This window comes from Macrotis lagotis, chromosome 4 (assembly GCF_037893015.1).
Source record: "Macrotis lagotis isolate mMagLag1 chromosome 4, bilby.v1.9.chrom.fasta, whole genome shotgun sequence".
In the NCBI taxonomy this organism is placed as follows: domain Eukaryota; kingdom Metazoa; phylum Chordata; class Mammalia; order Peramelemorphia; family Peramelidae; genus Macrotis; species Macrotis lagotis.
In genome coordinates this window covers 175,545,443-175,566,093 of record NC_133661.1, presented here as the reverse complement: position 1 = coordinate 175,566,093, position 20,651 = coordinate 175,545,443, and the positions used below count along the sequence as shown (strand labels likewise).

Sequence of the window (20,651 nt, the reverse complement as noted above, 5' to 3'; positions counted from 1 at the left end):
TTTTGCAATCAATGGTTTGCAATGATCACACCAGCATCATAGTGACTTAATTATTTTGGGTGGGTGGGGGGGGTAGGGGAATCCAGACCACTGATTTCTTTGATATCCCTGTAAGGAGTTTTTTTCCTACTAAATTCTCTCTAGTAAGGCAGATCAGCAATTGATGTTTAGCTATGGCTGCTTTGTTCCCACTTCCAAAGTTCTGAGAAGCAACCAAGTTATTAATACCTCAGAGAAGCTAATTGGGATAAATGCCCAGTTTTCCCAGTAGGCATCCTATGCCTGATTGCAGGTATCACGTACACCATCTTCTGGTTGGTTTGTAGAAAAACAATTGCATCTTTTGGGGGAAACAATTCTGTGTAGCAATTATTGGTTGAGAGTTTTGGAGTTCTGCTCTAACTGGTTCTGTCAAAGAATAGCTCCTTTCCTCTATCACTTCAAACATAATAAAACTCAATAAAGTTAAAATGGTGGCAGAGGGCAATGGAAGGGAGAAACTCTTATAAAGAAAATCCTACAGAAAAAAAAAGTAGGTCCTGGGGTCTAATCACTTTGCTATTTATCTGCCTCTAAATAGGGTTCTTAAGATTTTAAAAAGAAAACTAATAGCTTGAATCAAAGATGGAGAATCTTAGTAAAGTAGTAAATATTTTTAAAAAGAAATAGAGAATGCAAGATATGCAATAAGAAACATAAATACAGAGACAAAAGAGGACAAAATTGCCATCACTTGAGAGCTCCATAAAAGTAACCGACTTTGAAAATTTTAAATATATATATATATATATATATATATATATATATTACTCTCCTTAGTAAAGAAAAATCCAACAAAAAAGAATTATCTATGTGAATCCCTCCAGAAGCCCTGATCATCCCTTATCAACAATTGTAACTCTATGAAATATTTAGCCTTAAAAAAATTAGTAACTGCTTCTGCTGACCAGCATACCTAGCATATACCATTTAATACAGTGAAACTTTGAAAGAGACCTTAAGACTTTCCAGAAGAAAAACATTTTTTTTTAAAACTAGAAAGTCATATCTCAGTGGTCTCAGGATATCCAGGATCCTGGGGTTTGACTCCAACATGATGATTCTTCACCTTATTCTCCAACACTCACTTGCACTGGTCACTCCCCTCAGCTGTGCAAGTTCCCAACTTCCCTCTTCTTCACTGGGTTTAGTGTCAGTCCCTCAGTGAAACTACAAGCTAACTGCACTTCTGACTCCCAAGGCAACAGCTTTGGCTGTATCACCAAATATTCTGAACATCTCTTTCCCCCACATCTATTCCCCCATCCTATCATCTTGTGGCTATCAAGCACTTCTCAGGTAGTAAATAAGTCCTGCCTCTTCCATTTTTTTTTTTGGATGGGACAGAACTTGAAATTGGACCAGGCATTGGCACAGATCAAAAATTTCATTACATTATTTTTCTGTCCAAAGTCAATCAATTTCACAAAATTATTGTTCCAGGAATGTCTCCTCTTTCATCTAATATACTCTGAGTTGCCAAATCTTGTCACTTCTACCTTCACAGGTTATTTTATTCAGATGACTATTGCCCTAAATTAAGACCTGTATTACAAATGCCTCTTAATTGGTCTCCCTGTTCTAAGTTTGTCCTTACTCCCAACTTGGCAATTTTTAAAAAAACTTTTGAGCATACTTACTTACTAAATAAACTTCAGTGGCTCCCTATTGGTTTTAAAATTATACATTATTTCATTTCTTTATTTCTATTTTTATATAAATTTTATGATGTAACTTTCTTTTAAGTAGGAATGGTTTCAGTTCCATTCTTTGTATTTGTGTTCCAAGAGCTTAGCAAGTGACTGATATAGAATAAATTTTTATTTTATTTTATTTAAGGCAATGGCGTAAGTGACTTGCCCAAGGTCATACAGCTAGGTAATTATTAAGTGTCTGAGGCCAAATTTGAACTCAGGTTCTCTCCTGACTCCAGGGCTGGTGCTCTATCCATTGCACCACCTAGCTGCCCCAGAATAAATTCTTATTGGTTAATCATATAATTATTAGTATAATACTATATATATATATATATATATATATATAACTTAAAAATAAAAATACTTTGATGAGACATACATGCTCAAAACTTACTCATAGGAGTGTGCAACCAAGAAAATGTGGAGAACACCAGACTAGGATATTGTTCTCCAAACTTTTCATCATAACAATACAGCTACCATTGCAGGTGCCTGAGTAAGGTTAGGTTACAACTTTACCATGAGGTTATAGTCTGGAAAAGAATATTGAGAGCTTCTACAATCTTGGGAGATGAACGGGCTGGGGAGTGGTGAGCTGTAACAGGCGAAGGATAGGTGAGGTTGGGTTGGGAATGAGCTCCATGGGAAGTGCTTATGCTTGATTAACATACCTCTCTTGGGTTCTAGCCACATCCCTCAGGTCAAACTTTGGAGATCACTGAATTAGAGGACACTCAATGGAAAGATTCTGTCTGAGGATATTTTTGACAAGTTGCTGTTGATCTGGAGTCAAAGCAAGCTCACTGAAGGACCATGAATAGTTTTGAAGAAACTTCAGAAACATTCAACAATTTTGGAAATTACTTCAGAGCTTAACAATCCTATAGCCAAGATTTTTCCATATTTATGAGTATCTATATTTGATGATTAATTTCATCTTCACCTATTTATACTATAATAAAAGACCAAATTTCTACAATAATTTTATTGGTTATATAAGAGTCCCCACTAATATTTACATAGTGCAAAAAAGCTGTTATTACTCCAAAATGATTAACAGAACAGTTATATAGCAAAGAACCAAAAAAAATTAAAAAAAATCTTTGTGTTCTAATTCATACTAAATTTACTAACTTTATATCAGAGTATAAATTTATAGACATTAAATTATAGATAAAAGTGGCATTTCATTAAGAACTATTTAAAATAGAAGAAAACATTATCACACACAACATATGAACACTTTGAAGGTGAGATGTGCCAACAGTAAGTTTTCAGTACTTGGGGTTCAAATTTCAAGTTAAACAGATATTTTGGTAGTTTCTGTGGTGTGTGGCTGGGTTGAAAACCCAGTGGTTTTTCAATATGGCTTCACTCTGCTTGTAGAGGGAAAGAAAAGGAAAAGGAAGGGTTTGTTTGCAAATAAATCTATTTCATAGAAATTTTAAAAAAATCATTAAAATCTGGTCCATATTTTAAATAGATTAAGTTAATATTCTGATGAGTTGGCACAAATTATAGTAAATACTTAAAATGACAGTTCTTAAAGAAAACAGCAGCTTTTCAACCAGTAATACTCTGTATACATATATTTAAAATAACATTGTATTAATTTAAACTTTATGTTAAAGAAATTAACTATCACATGTAGCTCATCACCTTTGCACATAACATTTCCCACTCCTCCCCTATTCCCACCCCAGCTTATGTTAAGAAATCAGACAAGTGCATTATTCTGACAAGAACAATTTCTGAATATTTAATTAACAAACTACATGAAATTACCTTTTGACTAAATTTCTTTCCCAAGTATTGGAGGCATATAAAATACCTTTTCTGTAAAAACGACCTCCAGTGAGCTCCTTTAAAAATTGTCTTTCCAACTATATCCTCACATTATTTTCCCTGTATTTAGCCAAAAGAAATATATTACAGGATTTACAAATAGTTTAAACTAAAAATTAAAACTAATACAAACATTTGTTTTATGAGTAGTTATCTTCACAGCAAACAAAGCTATATTAGCAAGAAAATCTGTTTTGGGGAGTGTAATAACCCACATAGTAAATCATATACCTATATATTGAAATAGAAATAGAACATTTCAAATAATTAATCCCAATAAAATAACCTATCCAAAAATTAGAAAAAAGCTATGCTTTGAGTGTTGACAGAATCACAATTTCACTATCATGAATTCTCTGCCTTGTTCTCCAAATTTTCCCCAAAAAACTCCTAATTTTTGGATACTAGACAACTTTCTCCACATACTGTAGTTATTACAATTATAACATTATTATAATTTATCAAAAGGAAACAAGTCCTAAGCACATTATTAATACTTAAGCATATTCTCTCAGCATGGTAATACATCCTTTGCCAAATTTTGGTTTAGCCTCTAGAGGTGACCTGTCTCTTATTATAAAAAGGCCATGGTCCCTTGCGGTGTGTTGGCAGAAGGGGTACCACAATTGTGAGAGGATCTATTGCACACTTTATAGAACACTTCTGAAATCTATAGCAAAATTACAAGTAATTGGTGGTCTGAGGATTACCCGAACTTTTCCTGTATACAAAGTCAAAAAACTTTAAAATGACAATTCAAGTTCAGAAAAGATATATAAAATATAAGAAACCATTATAATAGTATTATCTCAGGATCAAGAGTTATCTGAATCACTGACACTGACTAATCAAAGGAAATATACATCATGGAAAGTACTAAAATCTTTAAATTCACTTTTTGAGGGGAGGAGAGATTGTCAGTAGTTCAAAACCTCTATCATTTCCTATATTGGCAAACATTTCTATGTGTAGACAGTAAGATCTGCCATATAACTGTCCATGATTATAATTTAAAAGGCATCATTCCTTACACACCACATTTCTTAAAATGCCCATTATTTACTGCCTAGGAAGTCTATACTGGGAAACAGAAGAAAAAGACAATGGTGTTCCCCTTCATATAGCAACAAGGTTAAAAGATTATCAATATTTTTAAGACATATATGTCTCTCAATTTTGAGTATTTTATATAATCCACAAATTTTCTGTGGGTCTCAAACACTCATTAGCATCTCAAAGAAGGCTAACATTAATCATTAACCCTAGAATGTTCCAAGAACTAAAATGTCAACACTGTAAAATACCAAAACTAATACAGTAGCTCCAATGAGTTAAATAAATATTCTCCTCTTCTGGCTCTGTGAGGCACAACCTGCCAGGTGGTAGTATGGCAAGAAGAGAACTCTATCTCTTCCCATCCCTAGATGTCATGTTTATACCAGTCTTTATTGCCTAGGTATTGAGAGCTGGTGAGCACAGAGTTGATTTGGTTTTGCAGAGATGGGATGGTTTGATTCTCCTACCATCACAAACCTGAAATGGTTCACGAAAGCCTGTTAGGTATCTGACTGGAGGTGGAGAATTAAGCACAGTAAGTTTAATTCCTCAAAGCAGGTAGTTTTTGTGCACACATTGCTAAAGAAGGGCAGTGACATGAATTTTTTTTTAAAGTGATCATGGAGTAAATATACAGTACATACAACTGCTTACTCTGAATCATCATCTGATGGATTTCACTACAACTATGACAACTTCCTCTCTTCTTCAACATTTGCTCTTCTGAGCTTTAAGATACCAGGATACCTGTTGCAGTTCTATAAAAGCCTTGTCTCTCCTCTACATCCGTGGCTATGATTTACCTTATTTATTATGCAGGAGATCTATCACTAGGCTAGTGCAACTGACATGCAAAGATTTCATTCTACACAAAATCTTCTGTGCCAAACCAGATCCTTAAGTCAAGAAGGTTGAGATCCAGAAACATGCAAGATAATATCAGCATCTATCAACATCCAAATCTTGCCTTGGAATACTTTACATCAAGTGCTTTAGCTATACAGTTACACTTAACTATTAAATATTTACCTGTCAAAACATGCCAAATTCTGAATAATATAGATCATGTACAACAGCATACCTGAGGTAAGTGAGTAAAAAACAAATATCAGAATGAGGGTGATCATGGTTTGCTTTTTCATAATTGTAGAAAATCAGCATTAGCTGTGACAAGCACAGACTGTCAATGGTCACTATGGTTTAAAGTTTCCTCCTCTATCATAAAAGTTTTAAGAGGTATTATTTTATCTCATTACAATCTGCATCTTCTTAAATGGATGATTAACCTTTGATATATGCTTCCAAAGGTCAAATAACAGCTTCATCAAACTGAGCATAAAACAATTCTGGTACATCCCCTTCCTTTCAATCAGGTGGCTTATTTTGTTTTTGATATATTATCCTCACTTTAATAGCAGCCAGAAAAGTTCTCCCCCAAGGCTTTTGTTAGTACAATATGGGCAGAGAAATTTAAATTATAATGGGATACTTTGGATGAAAACACCAAACTTGTTGATCTTAAAATTTTATCTTCTGCTTTCAAAATATGAGCCTAAGTAGGCATTTTAAAATTATTTCCCTTATATCTGATCTTTTAACATTAGTTCTATCACAGAAAAAGTTAAAACTTATTTGTCAAAATTTTCAGATAGCTCTTAGAAATACATTTTGATGTTAATTAAAAGCTAAGTTATAGATCATAATGAAACAAGTAACAAAGACAACTACAAAAATATTTCTGTTGAGAATTAAATACACTTATTAAACATTTAACAGTGCAAAATGTTGAGATGAAGCATAAAAGGTAATGGCTGCAACCCTTACAGTTAATTTTATATATACATTCATATATACATGTATATGTTTTTTAATTTCCTGAGTTATGCATTTTTATGTTATAATTGAATCAGAATGCTCTTTATTAAGAGAACTGCAGCTGTTGGGTTTCTCTTGGACATTGCTTGCTTGTTTATCAGTTGTCCATTCCTCACTGTCAGTTACTGGATCTGTCTGCTCTGGAACTTCTATTTCCTCTTCTCCACTTTGTTCTGTATTATCTTCTTCTGTTCCATTAAGGGTTTTCCCAAGCTGAAGGGTTTCCATAGTTCTCTGGGTTTCTGAGACCCATGATTCAATTCTACTGTTGAGCTGTACTTCTACAGATATGGGTTCATGGGGATAATCTTCATCATCATCATCATCTTCATCCTCTTCTTCCTCAAGCATCCCTGGGACAAGAGTACTTGTGGTACTGGTGATAGAAGAATTCAAAATATCTCGACAGCTCCCATCCAAAGACCCAGTCTCTGTACTCTGCTGTGATGCCCATTCTAGGTCATCTGGCTTCACTTCCTCTTTGTCACTCATGGTACATTTCCCAGGGTTTGTAGTTGAAGCAGGGCTACTGGTGGCTACTGAGGGTAGCTGCTTATTAACAGGAACCTTGTCATTTGGAACTTTATTGGATGTTTCAGGTGCAATGACTTTATATGAAGCATCTCTCTCATTTTCAGATGTTTCCAGTCCATCTGAGGTTTCCACCATGTTTCTCCAATTTGTTTCTGTAGTAAAACAGATATTTTCATCAAGAGGTTATTTCAAAACTCTAGAACCTTAATTAAGCAACAGAAACAGAACAAATTAAGGGTTGTTTTGGTTCATTAGGCAGAAATCAAGAATTTTAGAGTTGTAAGGATTTCAGCAGTTTCATGTCCAATTCAACCAATCCCCACTATAAGATACCTATCAAATGGTCATCCAGTTTCTGCTTGAAGACTTCCAAGGAAGAACCTGCCACCATGGCTGCCCTTTCAGGGCAGCTCTAAATGGGAGAAAATTTTTTCCTGACACAGAGTCTCAAATTAGCCTTTATAATACTACTTACTACTTTAGATCTTTCAGAGACCAAACAGAACAAGTCTGATGATTCCTCTGTATCCCTGCAGTTCACATATCAGAATATAGCTATCATATACCCTCAGTGAAATCTTCTTTTCAGCCTAAATATCCCAGGTTCCTTCAATTAATCTCCATATAATATAGAGTGAAAACCCTTCCCTATATTGGTTCTCCTCCTCTGAATGCTACCTAGTTTAACAGTGCCTTTCTTAAAATATGGAATTCAAAACTAAACCCAACACTCCAGATGTATTACCAGAACAATATACCATAGGGTCTATCACCTCCTTATTCCTGGAAGTTCTGTTTATGAAAAACATAATGCCATAATGGCATTAGCCTTTTTGACTTCATTACACAGCTAATTCTTTTTGACCATGTCTTTCCCATCTTTTATTTGTGAAGTTGATTTCTGAACCCAATTCCCTACTGAATTTCATCTTTTTAGATTCAGGTCAATGTTCTAAACCTGTTGAAATTTATCTAGGTCCTGACTGTCTTATAGTATGCCATATTTCCTTTTTGGTTTTGTGTCACCTAAAAATTTGGTAAGCTTGCCCTTGCCCTTTATGCTTTTGTCCAATCAACTGATATAAATGTTACAACACCCAGGGAAAAGTCAAGACCCCAGAAGCACTCTGCTAGAGAGGTCCTGCCAATCCAACCTTGAACATTTAATGATCATCCTAGGGGTCTGGTGACTACAGCAGTTCTGAATCCATCATCTACATTATGTCCAGCCAACATCTCTCCACCTTTTCCATAAGGCAAAATAAGAAAGCCTTTACTATATACTTTGCTTGAATAAGAGTAAAAATATATTACAAAGTTGGGTTTTTATCGGGGAAAAGGAAAGAGCTATGGGCAATAATTGTGAAGTAGTCCACAAAAAAGAAAGAAAAGAGAATCAATGAAACCTTTCAAATAAATACACAGGACAGGTAGCAATTGTACTATTAACAATGTTAAAGCTGATGCACCTCAAAAAAAAAGCTTAACAATGTAAATTCACAGCTTCATAAAGAACCTATTTTTTCTTAACTTCTTTGTATATAAAAATAGTTATTTCTGCTGATTATGATCAAGTTTACAACTATTTTAATTTTAAAAGCCAGGTAAAAATGTGAAAGAGTAGTTCCTTAAACTACCAGTTTAGAATAACTCCATCAAGAAAAAGGAAATAAGGGGGCAACTAGGTGGCACAGTGGATAGAGCACTGGCCCTGGAGTCAGGAGTACCTGAATTCAAATCCGACCTCAGACACTTCATAATTACCTAGTTGTGTGGCCTTGGACAAGCCACTTAACTCCATTTGCCTTGCAAAAACCTAAAAAAAGGGGGGGGGGGAATAATATTGACCTGATGAAGTCATGCTGGCCTTTCAATTATTTTGAGGATCCATGGTCTTGTTTACTCCTATTATTGACACAGATCTCAAATTCTCTGTGCCTTATAAAGTTTCACGAGTTGCTATGGTCAAATATTTTTTTAAAAAAATTATTATCTTATGGTCTATCCCTTAAATAATGTGTCTTCTCTGTACTTAGTTAAGCTCATCTTCTAAGCAAATGTAAGCCTTTGGGCCTGCCATGGTGTAACATGAATAGAATCGTCAAGAAGCAAGATCCCCTGCACACAATGATAGACTTCAGTGGAGTGATCCTGATCACAGGAGAAAAAAAAATTTCACACAATTAGAAGCTAATTTATTATCATGCCATGAAATCAAGATATGCATTAAGATAAGATTCAAAGGATTTTAGAATGAGAAGGGTAATCTTATTGTTTAGATAAGAAACTGAAAGCCAGCAAAGTTAAGTGTTTTATTTAAGGTCACATAGCTTTGCCTTACTTAAGGCCACATAGCTGAACCAGTTACTGAACCAAGACCAGAAACTACCCCTCCTGATTCAAAATAAAATCTTCTTTCTCTTAAATAAATAAATAAATAAATGGATGGATGGACTTTTGCATTAGGCTTATCTACAGTAAGACTCAATAAGTAATTCTAGAGTAGAGAAGATAAATAAGTGAGAACAAGACAAATATAGTTGGAGGGAAGCTCAGAGACAGTTAATTCAACTCATATCTGAAAAAAAATCCTATAATATTTGAGGAAAAAAATATCAAATAGATTTTGCTTAAGTTTTCTAGTAAGAGGCAATCCTAGGGATAGTTAGGTGGCATGGTGGATAGAATGCCAGATCTGGAGTCAGGAGGCCCTGAGTTCAAATCCAGTCTCAGTTACTAGCTATATGACCCTGGTCAAGTCATGCATCCCAGTCTGCCTCAAAATTATAAAAAAAAATCTTAAAATGGGAAATCTATTAAGTAACCTATTCTACTTTATGAGGTTTGATAGGAAGTTTTTCCTTATATATAACAGCCTAAAATTGTCTGCCACTTTAAGCCTTACAATTCAAATACTTAAGTCAAGAAAAACTAGCCTAATTTCTTTCACATGATAGCTCTGTAAATATTAGAAGATAAGTATCATGTCCCCCTCTAAGGGGATGCTGTTTTAAATCTTCTTCACAGATAATTATATTCAAATGAATTATTCTTTAATCACAGGGAGTAAGATCAGTAAAGTAGACAAACATAAGAGAAATCAGAAGACTGGCCTCTGCCATTATCTCAGTGATCCCATTAATATTAGTAGTTCAGCTTCTTCATTTGTAAAATGAGACTAAGAATTCCTGCCTTATCCACCTCACAGAAGTTTTGAGAAAATATATGTAAACAGGGGCAGCTAGGTGGCGTAGTGGATAAAGCACCGGCCTTGGAATCAAGAGTACCTGGGTTCAAATCCAGTCTTAGACACTTAATAATTACCTAACTGTGTGGCCTTGGGCAAGCCACTTAACCCCATTTGCCTTGCAAAAAAAAAAGGAAATAAATGTAAACATGACTTAGGAAATATAAAGCTCCACTAGAAAAAAAAGTAACAAAATTCATCTGGAGCATCAAAAAAGAATTACCAAGGGAACTCATGAAGAAAAATGCAAAAGAAGGTGGTCTAGTTGCAATCTAAAACTATACTATAAAGAAGCAGTATCAAAATTGCCCAGTATTGGTTAAGAAACAGAGTAATGGACCAGTGGATTAGGATAGGTACAAAAGACCAGTAGTAAACTAATATAGCAATCTACTGTTTGACAAACCCAAAGACATTAGCTTCTGGGATGAGAACAAAAATTGTTGGGAAAACTGGAAATAATATGGTAAAGCCAAGGCATAGACCCACATCTCACACTCTCTACCAAATTAAGGCCAAAATGGATAGAAAATTTAAATATAAAGGGTGATACCACAGACCAATTAACAGATCAAGAAATACTCTATTCATCAGATCTATGGAAAGGGGAGAAATTTATAAACAAACAAGAAATAGAAGACATTATAAATTGCAAAATGAATGATTTTGGCTATATTAAATTAAAAAAGTTTTACACTAATAAAACCAATGCTGCCAAGACTGGAAGGAAAACAGCTGGGAAACTATTTTTACAGCTAGGGATTTTGATAGAAGTCTCTCATTTCTAAAATATATAGATAATTGAATCAAATTAATGTTACAAGTCATTCCCCTATTAATAAATGGTCAATAAATAGTCAAAGGACATGAACAGGCAGAAATTAAAGCCCTATATAATTACTTGAAAAAATACTCCAAATCACTATTGATTAGAGAAATGCAAATTAAAACAACTGCAAGGTATCACCTCACACCTATTAGACTGACTAAAATGACAAAAAAGGGAAAATGATCAGTGCTGGAGAACTTGTGGGAGGACTGGGACATTAATGCACTGTGGGTGGAGTTGTGAACTGATTCAAACTCTTTCTGGAGAGCAAGATGGAACCGTGCCCAAAGAGCAATAAAAGTGATCATACCTTTAACCCAGAAATACCAATACTAGGCCTCTATATCCAGAAGAAATCATAAAAAAAATGGGGAAAATCCCACATGTTCCAAAATATTCATAGCAATTCTTTTAGTAGTGGCAAAGAACTGGAAATTGAGGAGATGTTCATCAATTGGGGAATGGTTGAACTAGTTATGGTACATGAGTACTATGAAATACTATTGTTTTATAAGAAACCATAAATGTTGAACTCTAGAAAAGCAGGGAACAATTACAGGAACTGATGCTGAGTGAAGGGAAAAGAACCAAGATAACAATGTTATAATAATAACAACAATATTGTGACTTGATCAACAGCTCCTCTCTGCAGTCCAGAGAGCTAGGACAACCCTAGGAGATCTGCTATGGACAATGCTATCCAAATCCAGAGGAAGAAAAACAAAATAAAACAACAAAGAAAAACCTACAAAATCTGAAGGAACACTACTTTTTTAAAATTTCTCTTATGTTTTCCTTTCCTATCTCATAGTTTTTCTTTCTTTTCCCTTAGTCCTAATTCCTCATACAGAAAATGAATAATCTGTAAACATGGTAAACCAAATGATTATATAAAATATTCATCAGACTATTCGTTGCTGGGGGGGTGAGAAAAATTATGTAACTTATAAATATGCACATGCATGAGGAAGAATGTTGGAAAACTTTCGTAACATGTAATTGGAAAAATAAAATATCAATTGGAAAAAAGTAAAAAAAATTTAAAAAAATATAAAGCTCTAAATAAATAATTATACAGAAATATTTGTTGAGATAGTAGCAATTAGTGTGATAAAGAAGAAACTCCACCAAATGAAGTCAACCAAGACTTAGTGAAATAAAATCCAAAAAAATAATGGCATTCATTTAAATAGTAGGGCAACTAGGTGGCACAATGGATAGAGCACTTAGCTTGGAGTCTGGGGGCCTCAGCCTCAGATACTAAACTAACTAGCTGTGTGACCTTAAGCAAGTCACCTAACCCTGATCCTCACATCCAGGGCTATCTCCAGTCATCCTGATTCATATCTGGCCACTGGACCCAGATAGCTCTAGAGTATAGGAAGTAAGGCTAGTGACTTAGCACAGCACCCCATCACTCAAATTCAATTCATGTGCTTGACATGGCATCACCTCCCCTAATGTTATGGTTGTCTTCAAGAATGAAGGACAAATGTCAATGATCCCTAATTCTCAGCTGAGAAAATAGGTTGAGAGTGCTGAAATAATATGCCCAAAGTACCACAATTGATAAGGATCTGAACACAGATCTTTTAATTCAAAAGCCCAGTCTTCTTGCTACTACTATACCATAATTACTAAATAACACTATTGAAAAGAAAAATATATTACTGAGGAAAGCATATGTCTTTTTCTGCTATCAGTAAGAGATGAATTCTTAACCAAATAACAGTGAAAAAATTATAAAACACAAAATTAATAAATCTGATTACTTCAAATTGAAAAGGAGGGAATAAGAGAAGATTACTAATGATTAAGTTCTTAGAAGAGGAAGGAAGGGATAGGATCAAAGACACAGATCTTCAAGAAGAAGGAAGAAAGAATGTGGGAAGGAAAAAGATGCAAATCTTTACCAAATTCATGAGATTATTTATTCTGAGTTTTTTGCCTGATATTCTTTCAGGTTCATGCTACTTATACGAATCTACCCTTCTTTTCATCTTTAATAAATGTCCTATTAAAATATGAGTTCATCAGAGGATTACCCAGGTAATAATACTGGTTGCTTTAGATGCCTAATCCTTCTTCATGATAACAAGAAAATGTCTTTGTTTCTGTTCTCTTAGGGTTTTCCTAGTCATCTTGAAGTACATTTTTTCTTAAAAACACCCATGGTCATTTTCTAAAATTCTTTTGAAATATGCCTTTCTAATATCTAATTTAAGGGTATGAGAATACCCAGCATTTATCAAGACTAAAAGTTAGTGGCATTATAGGCCACATCCCTCAAATTTTGGTTTAAGGCCCTCATTAGGTGAACAAATCTCTTGCTAAACAACTCTTCCTAAACAATTTCTTTACATTTCAAATGAAAATGAGCTCTAATTGTCCCTCAAATTGGAAACAGGAACTTAACAAACCAAAAGGAGAAGACTTTAATAAGGTATTTACTTCCAGTTGCTGTTAAGAGATTATGACATGGGCAGCAAGGTGGCCTTGGAGTCAGGAGTACCTGGGTTCAAATCAGGTCTCAGACACTTAATAATTACCTAGCTGTGTGGCTTTGGGCAAGCCACTTAACCCCATTTGCCTTGCAAAAAAAAATTAAAAAAAAAGATTAATGTCAAAGTAAAAATGGTATCTTCAATCAAGTAAATGTCCTTCAATTGGGGAATGGCTTAGCAAACTGTGGTATATGTATGTCGTGGAACACTATTGTTCTATTAGAAACCAGGAGAGATGGGATTTCAGGGAAGCCTGGAGGGATTTGCATGAACTGATGCTGAGTGAGATAAGCAGAACCAGAAAAACACTGTACACCCTAACAGCAACATGGGGGTGATGTTCAACCTTGAAGGACTCAGGAGAGTGCCATCTGTACCTGTGGAGCCGTGGAGTTTGAACAAAGTTCAAGGACTATTCCCTTTAATTTAGGGGAAAAAAATATATCTTATTGTCTGATCTTGTTACCTCTTAGACTTCTTGTCTCTTCCTTAAGGATATGATTTCTCTCTCATTACATTCAATTTGGATCAATGTACAACATGGAAACAAAGTAAAGACTGACAGATTGCTTTCCATGGGGGGTGGGGAGGGAAATAAGATTGGGGGGAAAATTGTAAAACTCAAATAATATCTTTAATTTAAAAAAATAAATAAAAGTAAATGAGTAAATGAATGAATGAATAAAATAAATAAATGAAATATGGTATCCAGGTGGCCACTAGAAAGATAAGTCCAAGACAGTGGCTCAGAAAAATAAAACTATACCACTCCTGAATATGTTTATAGTAAAAAAGAATTTTCCATATATTCTGATTTCACTAAAGAATAGAACAAACTTTAATATTCAGTTAATGATTATGATTCAGAAAAACAAGAAAAAGCTATGATAGTTAAAATAAAGATTTTTCCTTACTCAGGGGAAATTTAAGAAATCAAAGCAAGGCTCCAAACCTAGACTTCAATGCAACAGGTTGTAGGATCTGAGAATCTCAACAGACCTATAAGCAGGGAAAATTCTTATTTATCTCAGACTAGTATCCAGACCAATTCAGCTATCTGTAGTTAAAGACTAATCACTGGTCCAATATTTTTATTTTGAAGGTGGGAAAATGAAGCCCATCCTTGCACATAACTATGTAACTATTCTTGTGCTTTTGTTGTCTTATTTTAGTTTCTTATGAAGAAATCTCAATTAAGGTTGCTCAATTAAAGTATCCTTTACAAATTAGTAAATTCAAATTGGCTCTCATTTCTATGAAGTAACCCTTTCATCTTCCTAAATTATTCTCTGTTACATTTCTCGCATAAAAGCTACTGCAAATTTTCTATTAAGTCTTCTATAATACCTCTTCCCTCTTCCTATCTGAAGAGAAACCAGAATCCTCCTTTCCTGAGAAAAAAGGAGGTTATTCACTAAAAAGTTCCCACTCCATACTCCTCTACTTCTTGCCCTATTCTCTCTTTTGTTCCAGTCTTTGAAAAATTGTTCACCCTTTTACTTACATGACCAACCCATTAACCAAGTGCCTTTGATCCCTTCTCCTCACACTTCTTTTAGGATTTGCCCTCAATCACCCTCTTTCACCTTAATTTATCTGCTTCTCCAGTGACTCCTTCTCGACCTATAATCCTGCTCAGGTTTCCTTATCCTTAAAGGTCTCCCTTGCCCCTGGTTTCTCCTTAATCTATCACCCTTGATCTCTTCTCCCCTTCATTATCAAACTTGTTGAATTATCTATAAGTAGCATGGTATAGTGGAGAGAATGCTGGACTTGGAGTTAGACCCACTTTCAAACCGTACCTCTGACATAGTGTCTGTGACTGGGGGAAAGTCCCCTTTGTGAGCCTTGGTTTCTTCTTTTTTTATTTAATTTTATTTTTTTTTCCAGTTACATATAAAGCTAATGTTTAACATTCTTTTTTTAAGATTTTGAGTTCCACATTCCTCCCTTCCCCCTATCCATACACAATCATGTTTAATAATCTGATAAGGTTTTATATATGTGTATATATATGTATATACATATATATGCACATAAATACACACATAATCATGCTTAATATATTTCCTACTAAGTCATGTCATGAAAGAAGAATCAGAAAAAAAGGGAGAGGAAAAAAACATGAGAATGGAAAAAACCCCATAAAACATAAAACATATTACAATTTTTTAAAATTTCAAGTTTTGGGCTACATTTAAGACTCCACAATTCCCTCTCTGGATGTGGATGATATTTTCTATCACAAGTCCTCTAGAATGTTTTTGATTAGTGTACTGATGAGATGAGCAAGTCCATCAGAGTTGATTAGCACATAGTGTTGTTAACTTTCACTCAGCATCAGTTCATCCAAGTCTTTCTAGGCTTATCTGAAGTCCCACACCCTCATGATTTCTTATAGAACAATAGTACTCCATCACATTCATAATTGTTCAGCCATTTCCCATTTAATGGGCATTCCCTCAATTTTTAACTTTTTTTTGCCACTATAAAAAGAATTGCTATACAATACTGTAATAAAAGACAATTCTAAAAGATGTGTTTTGGAAAATACCATCCAAATCCAGAGAAGGAACTATGGAGTTTAAATGCAGAACAAAACTTAACTATCTTCAATTTTTAAAAGTTGTCTTAGGTATTATTTTTTCTCTCTAATGCTTTTTTTTTCACTTTGATTTGATTCTTCTTTCAAAACATGATTAACATATATATATATTTATATTTATATGCATATAAATATAAATATATATATATATGTATAACCTATATCAGACTGCTTTCTATTGGGGAGAGTTTGGGAGGGGGAATGGGAGAAAAATGTGAAATTCAAAACCTTGCCAAAAAAATGACTGGTGAAAACTACCATTACATGTAGTTGGAAAAATAAATAATTTTTTTTAAAAAAGAGCTGCTAAAATATTTGTGTGTGTGTGTGTGTGTGTGTGTGTGTATCTTTCCCCCTTTTATAATGATCTCTTTGGGATCTAGACTTAGCAGTCTTGTTGGATCAAAAGGTATGCAGTCTTTTATTGGACATAATTCCAAATTGCTCTCCAGAAAGTTTGGATCACTTCACAACTCCACCAACAATGCATTAGTGTCCCAGTTTTCCCATATTCCCTCAAACATTGATCATTTTCCTTTTTTTTGCAATACTGGCCAGTCTGATAGGTGTGAAGTGGTATCTCAGAGTTGTTTTAGAGGGTGGCTAGGTGGCGCAGTGGATAAAGCACAAGTCTTGGAGTCAGGAGTACCTGAGTTCAAATCCGGTCTCAGACACTTAATAATTACTGAGCCATATGGCCTTGGGCAAGCCACTTAACCCCATTGTCTTGCAAAAAAAAAAAAAAACCCTAAAAAAAATAAAATAAAAGTACAAGATACTGGAATTCTGTTTAATTTGGGATCAACAGAGTTGTTTTAATTTGCATTTCTCTAATCAATAATGATCTAGAACATTTTTTCATATAATTATAGTCAGCTTTAAAACTTTATTCATATCCTTTGATCATTTATTAATTGGGGAATGACTTTTAGTCTTATAAGTTTGATTTAGTTCTCTATACATTTTAGAAATGAGTCCTTTATCAGAAATACTAGGTATAAACTTAGCTTCTTCTAACAGTTTCTACAGTAACTACTTGAAAATGTTATGAGATAATATATGTAACATGATTTGAAAACTTTAAAGTGTTATATAAATGGCAATTATTCTGACAATTCTTGCTTCCACTTCATATCCCACTCATTTTTAATTCTTTGCAATATGATTTCCAGTCCCAGCTCTACTCTGAAACTGCTTTCTTCAAGGTTAACGACTTTTTAACTACTAAATCTTTTTCTAAGTCTGCACGCTACTTGATTTCTCTGAAACTTCTGATACTGTAAACCATCCCCTTTCCTTCTGAATATTGTCTCGTCCTCTGAATTTCCTAATACTCCTGTATGACTATTTTGTGATCCTTTATGACTTATTTCCTACTTTCTGTCTTGGTGATTTCATCAACTTCCATGTATGCAAGTACATATTCCCCCTTCTCATAATTCCTCCCAAATTCCAGACCCATTTATTCTGTAATTTCAGTGTTTTTTAGTCTCCAAACTTCCTTTGGTTAAAACTTTTTCTAATTGACAAATGATATTTTATTTTATTTTTTTCCAATTACATGCAAAGATAGCTTTCAACATCCACCTTTTGGTAAGTTTTTGAATTATACATTTTTTCACCTCCCTCCTTTCCCTCTCCATGACAGAGAGCAATCTGATATAGGTTATCCATGTCCAATCATATTTAACATATTTACAGGTAATTTTTTTTTTTTTGCAGCAGCAGCAGCAGCTTTCAATTTTTTCCCTTAAGGAATGCTCATGTTTTACTGGATTTCCCTTTTCATGAATTAAAAAGATTTTCTGAAGACTTAAAAATCAAGGAATTTAGAGTTAGAAAAGCTCATGGATATCATATAATCCAATTTTATCATTTTACTTCAACTAGGTAAGGGTTTTTTTGTCTAATTTGCATTACTATATGTTCTTTAAGAATAATAAAATTGGGGGGGGGGCGCTAGGTGGCACAGTGCATAGAGCACCGGCCTTGGAGTCAGTAGTACCTGGGTTCAAATCCGGCCTCAGACACTTAATAATTACCTAGCTGTGTGGCCCTGGGCAAGCCACTTAACCCCATTTGCCTTGCAAAAACCTAAAAAAAATGAAGAAAAATATATAGTTTTCTAAGTCAATAAGTCTGTAGTATGAAGGGATCCTTTTAGATAATTTCATTGCTCCTGTTTTCATTTGATTTTGATGTAACTGCCATAAAACTACACTAATTTGTGAAATTGCTTTAAATTTGGTTCCTTTTCACCTTTTTTTAAGCAGTTCTACTGATTGTCTGACAGTCAACATGGATGACTCCTATGACTTTAACTCCCTTTACTTGATAGGCTTGAGAAACTCACCTACCCCATCTATATGTAAATGAATCCTAAATCTTCATCCCCAATTCTAACCATTCAACATGTCTTTAATTTCTTCTTGAATATTCCTGAAACTTAATATTCACAGAAAATCTAGCTCTTCTTTTTGTTTCCCCTGCTTCCTTTTCTAGTTTTCTACAACACTATGATCTTCTTAGTTACAGTTGGAAATCTCCAAAATTTTAGCCTCCATTCAACTCAAACACATGGTCTTTTTCACTAGTTCATATGTCAGAATTACTGCTCTAAAATCTTACTTTTTCCTCAACTTTCTTTCTTCTTTCCTGTTTTACTTCATATTACATTCCTAAAATAATCTGACTTGAACATTATCTTAATTGTTCTATTGCTGCTGGATCTACAGTAGTTACACTATCAAATCTGAGCTACTTTGTTCAGCTTTCAGGCATCCATCAACTTATCTGTAGGTATAAAAATATACATATTTATGCTAAACAGGGTTTTAGAAATTTTTATTAAAAAATAAATTATTTAAAGTTAAGATGGACTAAAACACTATAATCTATTTGATTATCCTGACAAATTCTAAAATTCAGAAATTTATTTAGAAACTATCAAACCACAATGAGATTTCTCACTTCATAAAATTTGTTCGTTGTTTGTTTCTTAATATGAGTCACAAAAAATTCCATAAGAACATTAAAAAAAACCATTTCATTCATAGGCAAAGTGAGTTTTCTGATGCTTTTTTTTTTAGATTTTTTTTTGCAAGGCAAATGGGGTTAAGTGGCTTGCCCAAAGCCACACAGCTAGGTAATTATTAAATGTCTGAGACCGGATTTGAATTCAGGTACTCCTGACTCCAGGGCCAGTGCTTTATCCACTATGCCACCTAGCCGCCCCTTTCTGATGTTTTTCGAAGTATTTATTTGTAAAAGAGAAACAGGACAATCATAGCATTGTTAACTAATTAAGGTTTTAAGTTAAAAGTTTATCCTCAAACACAAATTATCAGATAGCAATTTAGGGACTAGAGCTTCAATTTAAACTAAACAGTTAATAATAAGAGGAAGCATGGAAGAAAGGAGATAAATCAGACAAAGAACACTAGGAAGATCAGCTACCACTAGCACCTAGAGAAATAAAGGAAAATCTCAAGAAGAAAGTAGTACCTAAAATGAGTCCTGAAGAAAGTTAAGCAAGGGAGTTGAGAAGTCAGTGCACTATATGTATGAGAAATCAACCTATATGAAAAAAAAAGTAGGAAACAAAATTGTGAATTTGGGGGTAAGCAAATTACCATATTCCCCCATGTATAAGACACACCCTTTTTCAAAAAATTTGGGATCTAAAAACTGGGAGCATCTTATAAAGTGATTGTAGATTTTTTTACTTAAATTTCCCAATTTTTCTCACTACTTGTCTTTGTGCTCATTGTTTTGCATTTTTGCCAAGTTCTGCCCAGAAATGGCTAAGAAAAGATTTTTATACACTGCTGAATTCAAGCTCAAAATGATCTAGTTTGCAAAAGTGAATGGAGGGGTGGCTAGGTGGTGCAGCAGATAGAGCATTGGCCCTGGAGTCAGGAGGACCTGAGTTCAAATCCAGCCTCAGACACTTAATAATTACCTAGCTGTGTGGCCCTGGGCAATCCACTTAACCCCATTGCCTTGCAAAAACCTGTTAAAAAAAGTGAATGGAAATCGTGCTGCTGAACATAAGTTTGGTCCTCTTCCAACTGAGAAAACAATCTGAGACTGGCTATGGGAAGAAGAAACCCTACTGAAAATGCCATGGCAGAAGAAGGCCATGAGAGGCAAAGCAGCAAAGTGGACTGAGAGAGAAATAAAAGAGATGGATTGAAGAGCAAAAGGCAGTTGGAATTCCTGTATCCACAAAGATGGTTCAACATGAGGCAAGAAGAATTGCAGATGAAAAAAAGGTGACTGATTTCAAAGGAGGACACAATTGGTGTTTAAGGTTCATCAAAAGGAATAGACTAAGCATGTGCCCACACACCAGACTTTCCCAAAAGATGCCTGAAAGCTAGGAGCAGAAGGTCCTTGAACTTCATGATGAATAAAACTT

At 34.4% G+C, this 20,651-nt stretch overlaps 1 protein-coding gene across 7 annotated transcripts in view; it reads right to left on the bottom strand.

Moving 5' to 3' along the window:
- Positions 1 to 794: 794 nt before the first annotated feature.
- The window catches only part of SECISBP2L (SECIS binding protein 2 like), an 82,764-nt gene continuing 62,907 nt past the window's right edge, over positions 795 to 20,651 (bottom strand). For 5 of the 7 annotated variants that reach the window (XM_074234722.1, XM_074234725.1, XM_074234724.1 and 2 more), the window contains exon 18: positions 796 to 7,198. In XM_074234722.1, the coding sequence (XP_074090823.1) occupies positions 6,528 to 7,198 (671 nt within the window). In that variant the 3' untranslated portion in view covers positions 796 to 6,527. Of the gene's footprint in view, positions 7,199 to 20,651 lie in introns of all 7 variants that reach the window. The other 2 variants (XM_074234726.1, XM_074234727.1) reach the window with 1 other exon arrangement.